The 13,771-nt window shown below is 37.1% G+C and overlaps 1 protein-coding gene across 40 annotated transcripts in view; it reads right to left on the bottom strand.

Moving 5' to 3' along the window:
- The window catches only part of RIMS1 (regulating synaptic membrane exocytosis 1), a 361,088-nt gene that overhangs the window by 194,583 nt on the left and 152,734 nt on the right, over window positions 1-13,771 (bottom strand). For all 40 annotated transcript variants that reach the window (XM_068937510.1, XM_068937548.1, XM_068937511.1 and 37 more), the window contains 2 exons: window positions 12,591-12,934; window positions 9,544-10,406 (listed from right to left, as the gene is read on the bottom strand). In XM_068937510.1, coding sequence (XP_068793611.1) covers window positions 9,544-10,406; window positions 12,591-12,934 — 1,207 coding nt within the window. The remainder of the gene's footprint in view (window positions 1-9,543; window positions 10,407-12,590; window positions 12,935-13,771) is intronic.

The raw sequence follows: 13,771 nt of genomic DNA, 5'->3' as shown, positions 1-13,771 counted from the left end.
AAATAGAATTTTTTTCCTGAAAGTACCAGAATCTGATGCCTGTTTGTGCTTTGTTAACTCTAAAATTAACTCCTCTTGTTTTCTAAGACACAGAAAGCACATCTGATTCATGCCTTCTCTGTTATGCAACTCCCTCCCTAACGCAGCCTTTGAACAGAAAAATGATTCCCAGGTCTGCATGTGCAAAGATAAAGGACTGTACTACCAGCGACCCATTACAGTCAAGTTATCTATTAAAAAAGAAGTGTATGTATAATAAACCAATTGTATAATAAGCCAGTATATAATAAGCCAATAATTAATTTATCTTTTTCTTTCATAGGATTTTATTTGTCTGCCCAAAAGAGGGAGGCTCCTCCATACAGGGAGAAAAAAGACAAGGTTTGGATTCCAGTAAAAGACAAGGTTTGGATTCCAGTCCCAAGACCTCCACCCTTCCTTCAGTACACTGCCTAGACCATCCCCAGTTCAGCAGCTTTACTAATTAACACAGTGTGGCTCTCTTTCACAGCTCGCCTTTTCCTCTAAGCGCTCAGATCAAAAGGAGATCCTGAGTAGCAGGTCAAATATCTTTTTACTGTATATACAAAACTATATGCATACACAAAATACAGAACAGACTTTTGTTCAGCATAGAGCGGGGGAAAGGATCATCTTCCGGCTATAACACCATGTCATGTTTCAAGCTAAGCTTCATCTCTAGTTCATTGCATAGCTGCGTTGTGAGAAGTGCTCAACAGCTACGATTTAGGGCCAAATTTTTCAAAAGCTTTTGGCTCCCTCTTAGACTCTTGAGGAGTGTTGCATAGCCAACAGCTCCCAGTGTTTCTCTAGCACCTATTTCCATGCATTCTGCATGCAAAGCACTGACTACTGAGTATTTTTGAAAATCTGGAGAAGTCCTGAGTTTCTCTACAGGTTCAAATGCTTTTATGGCTGCTGAAATTAAAGCTACCCTGCTACACCTGCTTGTCAAGTGTTTAGTCTTTCGGACGCTATGATCCCAATTCCTCCATGCCTCAGTTTCCCTATATGTAAAGACAATAATAATCTTACTACTGGATGTAATAGGACAATTTCATTACCATTTTATGAATTAGATGTGCAGGAGAACGTTCAGCAACAAAGAACAACCAATTAATAAAAGGATTAATATGTCAAAAATGAAGCAACACAGGAGATAGAGCATTTTAATAATAAAGAAACATAATGTCTTGCCAACTTCCAGAGCCGTTAGAAAGAAACCAAGACTGAACAGTACATCCTTTTCTTCCATGTCACTTGATAAAACAAAACACACATTTTTTTCCCTTTTATAAAAGCCGACTGTTACTGCAAAAAGTTTGTACTGGGAATTATGGTTATCAAATGTCATTACTTAAAGGATGGCAAAAGGATAACCTACAGTTAGGAGTACTGTGAATTCAGCCCCAAGTTTCACCACCTTGGCCCAGAGCCCGAAATAGGAATAACAGCAACATTTCTAAAATAGAACAAGTTCAGTGTGGGCTAAAAACAAGTCAGTTTTGTTCTCAGGCAGCCTCTATTTGAACTAAATCAGAAATTATGGTTACAACTGTCCTTAACTTTGTTCAGCTGTCCTCAGAGTTGACATGGTTTCTGGTCCCTTCCCTCAATTTCCCTAGCTGTAACTTCACCCTCCAGAGAAACAGAGAAGCAGTCAGTTCTCTCTCTCTCTCTCTCTCTCTCTCCAGCTCTCTCTTTCCTGTTCAAAGTCCAGTCATGTCTCCTAGACTTTTCTTCTTTCTCTTCTGTTTTTTTTTTATTTTTTCTCTTTTTCTTTTTTTTCCTTTTCTAGACTGTTCAACCCCAATCCTTTCCATCTTTCCTTACGCACCCTGTTTTACAGATCTCTGGTCATTCTCACTTCTCTTCCCTGCCTTCCCTCCAACAGGTTCACAACCTTCCTACGGTAAACCAGCCAAAATACTTTATTAGGAGTTCACAGGAGAATTCTGTCACACATCTTTCCTGAAACTCCCATTTATATGGTTCTGTATGTCAGTAAAGTGTTGGGTTTTCTCTGCAACTGTATAACTTTTTTCCCACTCGTGTTCAGCCCATTTCATTTGCATACGAATGTATGCACTTTACATAATTGCATACACATGAAATTTACTTCTCACCGTCCAACACTAATTTGGACAGTAGTTGTGAACAGCAGCTGTGAATACTGACAGCACTGAAAGGGGTTAACACTGACTAAAATTCTGAAACTACAGCTATTAGTTCTTCATTAAGATCTGAACTAGATGTTGATCTAAATTATTCCCCAAGGACTAGAACATAAATTGGAACTAACTTCTAAGAACTAAAATACCATTTCTAGTGAGATTGTTATTTTACACTAAGTTACAGCTCAGCCACATTTTTTAACAAACCCAGATCTTTTTAAAACTTCATGTCCAACTCTCCAAGCTAACAGATGTTAAAATATGCTAGCAGATGTTACAGGGCAACTTGACTTGCCTACACCACAGATTCAAAATACATAAGTGAAAACAGTTAGTTGCAAACACTTAAAAAGAGCTTCTTTTTCTCTATTGCCTTTTACTGACATTTTCTTTCACTGCATTTATACACTACGCTGCATACATATGGTCTTTTAGCCCACAGGTTATTCTTACTGCCAATAATGTTACATCACTAGAAGAAATCATTGCAGCGGGGATTTAATTTATGCTTTCCTTTTTATGGGAGCACCCCCACACATGAATTCTTCATGCAGAATTCGGAAGACTTAAGGAGGAAGATTAGATCTGTCAAGTCAGATCCTTTGTGAACCTGAGGGAGCACAGCCACATTTGCTTGCAAACGGTGGAATTGCCTTCTCTTTTCATCTTTCAATTCCTCTCTCCTTGCTTTTAATCCTTCTGTCTCACGCATGCACAAACACTGTTTTTGCCCATAACACTTTCTGACCAGAAGAGTAATGATGTTGAAAGAATTAAACCAGTCTAGGTCATTCTGTTCCTTCTGGTATCATAAGAAAGGCATTATGAATGAAACGTTCATCTCTACTCTCCACTAAAAGAAACCAGAATATAGTTCAGTATTTTTTTAAAACAAGATTCCAACTCTGCCATGACCTGTCCTTTTCCAATAAAATCCATGTGCAAGTATACAAAGTAAGTCTTCCTTTGCTTTTTACCATTTCGCGGACAACACATGAGGATTAAATATGAATAATAAGAATGCAAAATGTAAAACCACTATCATAACTCTTTACGTAAAATTATATAAGCAGTTTTCAAAGTCTACTCAAACTGCTCCAATTTCCAATACTATTTTATCTTCCATTTTCGAAGACCGCATGATAGAGACCTGGAATATGTCTTGTATCTACCATGGGATAGAAGAAGTTAAGTACAATCTTGTCTGGACACAAATCTATTAGTTCCACACGAATTCTTGTTTTTAAAGAAAATAGTCAAAACTTAGTCCAAATCTAAACTGGACTTGTTCTTTCATTGGATGGCAGTAGGCAGAAGCTGTCTCAGTTTTAAAATGAGAGGGTCTGGATTTCATTTATAATGGTCTGGTCTATGTTATTCTAGTAGAAGCCTTTGAAGTGAGTACAAAGGTAATTTATGCCTTCTAAACGGACTGTTGCATTCCCCATGATGGTGTTATCACTGGAAACTCAGTCCCCAGAATGTTCAACTATTATAGATTTTAGAATAACTAGTCCTATAGCCTGTAATAATAACAGGAGAGAAATGATTCATGGTCAATCAGTAATAATGTCCTTTAAAGGATGCCAAATTTTTTAACAGAAAATTTGGGGTGGCCTTTTTAGACACTGCTAAACAATTCTTTCTCTAGATTTACTCCAAAACAGAAACACCTCAAAAGAAATTCTGGGTCCTCTGCCAAAGAGACAAAATCCTAGTGGACTGCCAAAGACATGTATCTTCTGGAAAGAAAATATCTCCAGTGTTTATGAATTATTTTTTAACTATTTTCATGAAATACATATTAAATGCTTACAGTAAAGATCACGGAACGTACTTGCTACATTACACTGATTGCTTTGTATTTAAGAATATTACTTTTTGAGGTTTTCTTATGCTCCAAAGAGAGGATAATCCTCAGAATATTTTACAGAGAATTAAAATACTGAGATACAAAATTATGAAGTGCTTATCATGAGACATTAGAACTGTAAGATGCAAATAATTCACTGGTGTAAAGGAGGGAATTCTTTCTACCCACAGTCTTCTTTCTATTCACAGTCAACTATTCACTAAAAGGAAAACTGAAATCTCTAGTTAATATGTATCAAGAAATAAATCTCATGACTGACTTCCTAAGTGATTTCATTTAACACCACAAGCCATCTATTTACCTTGTAAAAAAAAAAAAAAAAGAATTCAACCGCATCATATACCTTTCCAAAATGGCATTGACTGACAAAAAACACGTTCCTGAAGATTTGACAATCACCAAAAAAGAAAAAGAGACAACATCATACATTTTCTTTAATGGCTGATGAAACTCTAGAGTTTAGAGGGCTGTAACAGTTAGTGTATTTTTGCCAGCAGATTTAACTCTCATTTACCGCACTTTTCAAAGTGTTTTCATATGCTTTTATTTTTCATTTCTACAACACCTGATTTCATAATAAACAAGACTTTGCCCACCTTAGTAAAATTACTGTTAGTTAAATAAGATCTAGCTTATTTTCATCTGCTGCAAACAAGCATTTTGGGCGGTCTTGGTATATGTATATGGATTTGCATATTTCCCCAATAACAATTCTTTTTCACTAGCACTCTTTTGTGATTTTTCCAATGATAAAATGTTTTTAATTTCCATACTCCACATCTAAAAACTGATGGAGCATAAACATCTGCTCAAAGATGACAAAAATAAAATAGAAATGTATGCCAAAAATTATGTTTTATTTTCTGTTTGCATGTTCTTCACAAAAATTGGGGGCAGTCACTCCTCTCAAATCTCAAGTAGCACAGCTGTTAACAGATCCTCTGATACTAATGCAAACCTAAAGACAGCAATTCTAGCACATGCAAATGTTCAAGTGTAAATTTTGCACAGTTTTGAAGACATCTCGGGATATAGACGTCTTGAGAAATTTGTTCAACAACTATTAAAGTATTGGATTCAATTTTGAAAACTTCTATACTGATCGATGCATAATGCTAATATATGTTAATGTATTCTGATGTGATCATCTCAAAACTGAATTTGAGTTTTACCTCTGTACAGCAAAAAATCTAGTGGGAGAACAAATGTAATGGAAGAATCACTCTTAAGTCATTTTAAGTTATAAGAAAGGAAACAATGGCCATTTCCTGAACTTCGTAGCCTACCATTACATGAACCAATTGCATCACTGACTGATCATTCACCCAGTCAGTTCATATCAAAAACTTTAGGACAGAAGATCTCCCTGTATGGTTAAACATAATTTGATTCAACCAAGACTGCAACCTGGAAAATTGCAAAATCAGTATTTCTGTCAGTAGAGAGAACACAGATGATGATTCTGATCCCAATAGACACTATCTGAGCTACCAAGAGGCTTTTATAATAGGTGCTAAGGATCTGGCATTCAATTTATTGATTATCAGTTTATCTAATTTTAGACAAACTGCCCCGTGGAAGTGCCTCCCTATCTTCACTGAATGCCGGTGAACTTGCTTAGCTATTTTCAAGCTTAGTTATTTAAATATGCAGTAATTTGTAAGGTTTCCCATTGATTTTCTTATAGATTTAGAATTGGAAATAAAGGTGGGCAACCATCTAGGTATCATGATGCAAAAATGTAATTATCTATCTACTTTATGTGTCATTTTGGTTATTGATTTTCAATACAGTTTTACACACTCTAGCTTCACCTTACATTCCTATGGACGAGCATCATTTTTTTAAATGCCTCTGTAAACTGTTTTCCATATAGCAATTCTATTTTAGCTGTTCCATATAGAATCAAAGCTAGTACAAAAGGCTATTACAATTAAAATCAGTGCACACATTTAGTGAATGCCAATATAAAGCAATTAACAATTGAGTAACAAACACATATTTTAAGAGACTAATTGTAAAATCTTTGGGTTTTTTCGGTAAGGCTGTTTAAGTTCAAAACTTTACTTTAATAATTCTATCTTTCTAGCTCCATTTACATAACTTTGGCACCAGATTTCTGACTGAGCAGTATGTAGATAAGCGAGCGGATGGAGAGTGGAGGGATTCCAGACCCTCCTGGCCTTATTAACCAAAGCTCTTCAACTAAGGACCTATGCAGTACTGCTCCCAAATTATATTGAAAGTGCTAAAGGGACGATGGGTGAAATTCTGCTTGTAACGAGACTTTTAATTGCAAAGGATAGGATTCTGATCTCAGTTATACAAGGGGTATTTTTTAATTATTTTTAACACTACATCTTTTTCTGCAGTATTTTTTATTTTAAGATATTTAAGGATTTCTGAAAGATTTTCTAAGGTAATGAAAATTCCCGCTTTTCCATCTATTATAAAAATATAGTAAATTCACCTTTTTGTTTTTCCACCGCTGTAATTATGAAAATAATTTGATACTCTGATATCAAAAAATGCTTTTGCTTTCTCATTTGTATTCACATTGTCTAGCTCTTCTTCTGTACTATAACCTCAACTTCAAAGACCTTCCACTTCTTTCTTCCATGGCAAGGACTGTAACAGTCTTACCTAGATAAGGCAAAAAAACCAAACACAGCTACATCTCATAGCTATTAAATGAGTAAATAAACCACTGGAATTAATGTATTGCATACCCACAAGCTTACACAGACACACATACGAAATATCTGACTAATAACACTGTCCTAGATTGCTGACAAGTAGAGATAAGGTGACAAGGAATGAAGTAACAATGTTAACCACCATTAAGTTGGTAGTGGCCAACTCCTATTTGCAATGTTTATTCAAATACTGTAGGGTAGCATCGTCTGCAGTGGAAGCCGAAATATCTACCTCAAAGGTGAACATCAAGGGCTTGATTCAGTTATCTGTAACATACGAATCTAGTGTCATTTGAGATTCTCTAAGGTAGCTACAGAAGACTGGCAGATATGGCAAAGGATTTAGCCATGCCCTTCTGGAGCATCAGGCAGGATATCATGAGGAACTTCACATGATAATATTCAAATGCCTTTATTTAGGCTACCAAAGCAAACTTGTAGGATGGGATTTAAGATACAGATGTTCTTTTAAGTTCTTTCATGGAAGTATCTACAGCTATAGCTAGGTGTGCATGCTCCCACCACAATCAGTGGAGATCTTGTCAATACAGTCAATGGAGCCTGTGTCAAGGCTCAACTGATCACACAAAGTTGTTACTTCTCATCTGAGCCACCAAAACATATCAGCTATATCCGTGCAGGGATGGCAGATATGGCAGAGGATACATAGGAGACCTGTGCCATTCTCTAGCAGCAGCTGGAGGTGTAAGAGCATGATCTAGGCATCTAGAAGCTAGTTCAAGCTACTGAATTAGGCTTCCTCTGTAATCAGTGGATAAAGTAATTCATCCCACCTACTTTAAACACTTTTATGATGGTAAGTGTTATCAGCATATTCATACTAGGTATCTAACTTACAGATTCATAACAATGAGTGCAAAAAGTCCAACTCTGAATGCTTTAACAACGCAACAGGAAATTTGTCAAAAACCGAGATCCGAGTCGCAAGCCTGAAAGCAACCCTTGAAAGATTTTACTTAGGAAGAGCCATTGCAGAACAGATGCAGCTGGGCCAATAACACTACTATATCAATATACTGTATATACAGTATATCAGTATCAATCATTTTTAGCCTGGACCTTATTTTCACATAAATGAACTTCCAGTTAACAATAATACACCTGACTGAATGTGGGAAATACTCTCTATTTCATAAGCAACCTTTTAAACTGATGCACAAGCATGAAAGCAAACAGCAGGAGATGGAAAGTAAATGCTGTGTTATGGACCACGAATACCAACAGAGGAAAGTTAGGTAAATTTACTGAAATCTTAATTTCAGCATAAAACACTGCCACAAAGTAGGGGAAAAGATATGTTCTCTTAGAATGACAGAATTACTGAGGTTGGAAAAGACCTCTCAAGGTCCCTAGTCCAATCGCCCTGGTCAGAGCAGGGCAACTGCAGCAGGTTGCTCAGGGTCTTCTCCATTCAGGTTTTGACCATCTCCAAGCATGGAGAATCCATAACCTCTCTTGGCAAGCTGTTCCAGTGTTTGACCACCCTCACAGTAAAAAAAGGCTTTTTTAAGATTCAATAGGCTAGGGGTCGAGATTTGCAGGGGTATGGTTGTCATCCCTCCTTAAAAATGAGCAGAAAAGCAACCTTCTGTATTTTAAACCTTGGAAAAGTTTGTACTTTGACAGTTACACAGGCACCTATTCAAAGACATACAGAAACTGTGCTACCAGATGGGATTGGGGTTAAATGTTGTCTCTTTTTATACGGATACGTGGTAGTTCAGGGAATGACAGGAGACCACAACATCAGATAAAGACAGACAGAGTAGCATATCTGAATCAAAGACATGTCAGTGCCAGGAATAAAACACAATGCAGATAACCTATTGACATTTTGACTGTGAAAACCTGCAGAAAACTTTCAAGTTACAAGTAGAGACAATTAAACTAAAGAGCAAAAAACCTACTTCCAAGACACAAAAAGCATTCAGCTCACTGCCATGCCATCTAAAGACAAGTTTCTGTTATGAGACAGTCAGTATTCCATCGCAGCCTTCTCTGATTACGCCTACTATATCTGTTTACCGTTCATGAATTTGACTAATTTCTTGAACAAGAGGAAAGGTTTTGTTTAAAAGCATAGAGTGTACTATACTTAATCTTTAATGGCTGAGTGTTACCATGAACAGATGAAGACAAACTGAAATAACAGAACACCAGTGTATTTGTTAGCTTGGGAGTAAATTCATCCAGTTGACAGGCTGGCCAGTTCTCATTTCTCTCCTACAACATTCTCCCACACATTTGCTATCATTGTCAATGATGAACTCGGCCAGATCTTTGATATTTTATTAAAAGTAGTAAAATATTGCATAACTTAAGACTGGGGTGTCAATAAGATTATCCTTTATAATGGTGTTCTCAGATTCTTATGGAACTCATTTTCAATTTAAATTTATTCACAGAAAATATTCTGCATACTGATAAAAGAATGAACCTATGACCAAAGGAGAACCAATGTTATCAAGAGAATAAACTAGAACCCTTAAACTGTATCAGTTCTAGGTGAAAGAGGGAAGAGAATGAGAAAGAAACCATCAGCTAATGCTATCTGTTACCACCTCATTTAAGAATGCAAAATGAAACATATTGGAAATGAAATGTAAATAGCTATAAGGCACTTCCGAATCAAAAAAAAAAAAAAAAACATAAGGGGAAAAACAAAGGTGTACGATCAAAAAAGAGGCAAAAGAGAAAATACAGACGAAAATTTTTCCCAAACCATGGCCATGTGCATAATATAGATAAAGGTCCTTACCTTTTTCACTGACACTTTCACTTTCTATCTCCACATCTTCACAGCTAGTATATTCTGGTGTTGATGCCCCTTCTTCCTCTGAGCTACTAACTGACATCTGCCTTTTCTTTCCGCCTCTTTTTGCTCTATGAGGCTTTGGAGGGGATGGCCGCACTGATTCCGACTGGTCAGAACTAAGGGAATCATTCCTTAGCATGGTCTCCATTTTCTCCCGCTTTGCTTTTCGCATGAGAATAGCAGAGCTAGGATCAAGGCGACTCTGTTTTTTAAAGGAATCGTGGTTCTTGTATTCTAGGTGTTCTATAGGAACTGGACTATGTCTGGGAGTTGGTGGACTATGATTAGTTAATTGTTTAGAAACAGAAATTCTTACATCACCTGTTCTGTCTATAGAGTACGACCTCTGAGTTTCCACAAGAGATTTTCTGTCCTGAGTTCCCTGCAATTGTGAGCGTTTTCCTAATTTATTCTCAGGTACCTCCGCTTCCTCCATTTCTGTATGTGGCAAAGACACATCACTATGTCTTCTTTCATGCCGTGCTTTAGAAACTTTAGCGTGCATGCGCATCTGCTGTTCCTCAGGATGTGGTTTTACAGGGTATCTCGCCAGATTGGGGTCACTCCTGTATCGAGTATGATATTCATCTTCCTTCCTTTGTTTTTCATCATCAGGCACTTCGCCTTCCTCAGGTTTTTCTGGCAATTCTTGCGACTTCCCCTTCTCCAGTCTTCTACTTTCATGCCTTTCTTTACGTTCCCTGTCATCGGCTGGTCCTTCTTTTTGAAGTGAGGATTTTGGTACACGCTTACGTTCACTCTTTAAACCTTTGCCATTCTGGTCTGCAACCAATAATGTCTTCTTCCTACCATGAAAAGGAGTACAATAATTTGAAGAATTTAATGCAAAATAAAAATACTTGTGTAAGCTGTTGTGGTAATTAAATCGTAAAACAGGGAAAAGCTATGGCAAAACATACAGAAAGGTACTGAATCTATTAACATGAACTGAATCTAGTAATCTTTGCAATGGTATTGCTGTTTTCCAATACAAACAACAGTTCATGTGAACTCCATAAAAACCTAAATTATAGCAGGTTCAAGTAATAAAATCACAAAGAATATTAACAATTATAAATACAGATAAAAAAATCATTTACCCATGTAATTGGATAAAGAATGAAATGCATCTTTGTAGTAACTGCAGCCCTATGACAGAATACTGGAGTATGTTTTTTCCATTTTTCTGGCAGCAGTCTGGAGAGGTGGTGCTTACAGTCTGACCTTATAAACACAATTCATTTCAAGCAACCTGACACTATACATATAAATATCACCAAATGGACTATCTCTCACAATGACATTACAAATAGAATTAATATGGATATCAAAAAAAATGCAAAAGATAATCAGAGGCAATAATATTTGATCTAGTTTCCTTTATCTTATTAAAACCCTGAAAAAAGTACCCATTTCAGAAGCTTATAAAGAAAGCCAAATTGACTCTTTGAACTAAATTAACAGCATTCCTTTCTCTGGTAATGAAAGAGGATGAAAAATGTAATTTATTTCTCTACACAACCAAAGTACAAAATAATGAATAATGAAGCTGGCTGAAAATTATGATCTCTCTCATCATTCATCTTCTGCTTTGGAAGAGTAAGTAAGCCAAACAATCATAAAATCCCCTTGTAGGCCTGTTTTTTTTCCCTCTAATCCTCCCAACTGCCCTTTTGCATATCAGTTCTCATTTGAAACCATTTGTTTTGAAGAAGGCTAAACACAGCTATATACTTTATTTTAGATGAAACTGCACCAGCACTTTGTATTGTGGCACTGAATCTTCCCTACCTTAGCTGTTATATATTCAGATTACATATACCTTTTTCACATGTGCATTCTAATGGACAGGCAAAGGTATATACATGATCCACCTGACATCTGTCTCCTTTTTCTCTATCACCTTTTCCTCCTGAGTTCTTTGCAATAGGTGGGATCTGAGCTTACCATAGATGCTCTTCATTCAGAACCTTTGGACTTCATTTGAAAGCCTCAGTAACAAATAGAAAACACTGCTATTGTACAATTAATATAACCACCTGATTTTTGAACAGCAAAGCAGAATTAGAAAGAATTTTGGTGCCCTGAAAGTGTCGTTCAGCCGGTGATGACTGAGGGCCTTCCTAGCGTTGAGGAAAAACGTCAACAGAATCAGGGAGAGCATCATTCGTTGGTTTGTGTCATACATTTACATAACACAAACCTCAGTTTTGCTCCTGTTAAACCAAGACAGACCTCATCCACACAGCAAGTTACTAGACATCTCTCCTCATCTACTTTCAGCTTCAATAGCTATGAAAAACAACATCAATCATTGTGATCAAGGGAAAATCTTCTATGGCAGATTGAACTTTTTTTTCAGAGGTTCCCTTCTCCTGACTGCTCTGTCATCTGCCAGTCAGCAGCCAAAATAACAGCAGCTGATTCATCACATTATCCTCTGCTGACTTGTTCCTCTTTATCCAATTAATTACAGTGAATATAGCTCTGGCGTTTATTCATTCATTGAGGTTTAATATACTAGTTTGCTTAATAGTAATATAAGCATTGATAAAACGATAAATGAGGTAGCAAATGTAAGGATATCTCACTGAACTCTACAAGGTTTTTTTTTTTTTCATTTAGTACATTATTTCATTAAGTTAAATGACTACTTTTGGTTCAGTAACTTAAAAACACCTGCCACATTTAGAATTTTATTAAAAAGTAACCTGTAATTCTGCATTGAAAGTAAATGCCAAAATGCATTGAATTATATTGAAATATCCTTAAAATGCAACTATTTCTCTTTTTTTCTACTTCTGTTGCACGGAATGACACATCTGCTTCAGACAATGCATTTCCTAGTGAACAGTTATCCTTTCCTGGTCAGTAAATAAAGTTGTTCTTTGTTCTTACTAAGTACATATAGGGCACAGCTGAAAGCCCTGGGTAATATTACTGATCTAGCTGTTGTAATTCTGTGGCTCTTTCAAGACATAAAGTATTACCTCTCTCTTGGGGGTTCACTTCTAGACCTCGATGAAGCTTGCTTTTGGTCTAGGCCCATAGCTGGCTGTGGTACTTCTGCTCCTTTCCTCCTGTCAGACTGCACACTGGAAGAAGAGATCTCCTTTGATGAGGCAGTTGCCGTACTTAAGGGAGTCTGTGATCTTGATCTTTCTTGAAGTCTCGCTTTCTTTTCTCTAGGTGCGTCAGAACCTCCCCCAGTGGCAGTATCACTCAGTGCTCCGTCCTGGCTGGGTGACGGCTGTGGTCCACTTCCAAAAAACCATGCTCCAGATTTTGTTAGGATTTCTTGTTGCTTTCGACATAAATTGCATACCCACATAACCTAGTTGAAGATAAGAAGAGTCAGTGCAGCTGTCCCTCAGACCCTAAAAGACATGCTTATTCTATCACAGATCAGATAGGATCTCTTCTTCTCCTCTACACCGGCAAAGTTTGTGCTCATGACAGTGCTCAGAACATGCTGCTGGAAGTGCTAACTGCACTGGTGAGAGCCAAGCATCCTACAGGCGCATGCTATGCGAGCTTCTCCAAAACGTGCTGTCAATTACACACATTAATCCTGCCTATAGCAATCCCCCCACCCCAGCCAGAGCTGTCTGCTGAGTAAACAGTGACATCATGACTAACCCTGCTGGTGTTTGAGTAGTCAGGGGCTTGTTTTGTTTTCTTCGGCGTGAGTCACTGTTGGGACAGGCCTAACAAACTGTGATGAGACTTGAATCTAGCATGGTAGAGCTCTGGGCAACCAACTCCCAGCCTCGAATCCCTCCCCTGCTATAGACAATTGATACACTATTACTCTTTAATTAAATACTCTCATATAACATACCACATTATCCTTCAAATAAATTCATCATCTCCTGTGTGTGTTTTTAGCTACACCCGTAACAACCACTTACCGGAGATGTAAGACCTGAAGAAATCTACCAATATAGAACTAAATGTACCAATGAATATAATGTAAAAGTGCCATATTTTGTGCTTCTAGAAAACAATCATATACCATCTCTCTTGTTTATAGCTACAGATAATAAATAAATGAATAAATAACCATGTATCCTTGGCGATCACAACCAAGCTACGTACATAAAGGTGCCTCTTAGGATCTTAGGACGCCTTTCTTAATTCCAGATACACTGCTAAACAGCAACACACACAA

Source organism: Struthio camelus, chromosome 3 (genome assembly GCF_040807025.1).
Source record: "Struthio camelus isolate bStrCam1 chromosome 3, bStrCam1.hap1, whole genome shotgun sequence".
NCBI classification, from domain to species: Eukaryota; Metazoa; Chordata; class Aves; order Struthioniformes; family Struthionidae; genus Struthio; species Struthio camelus.
The sequence above is the reverse complement of the archived record's forward strand: the minus strand, read 5'-3'. Positions and strand labels throughout refer to the sequence as shown.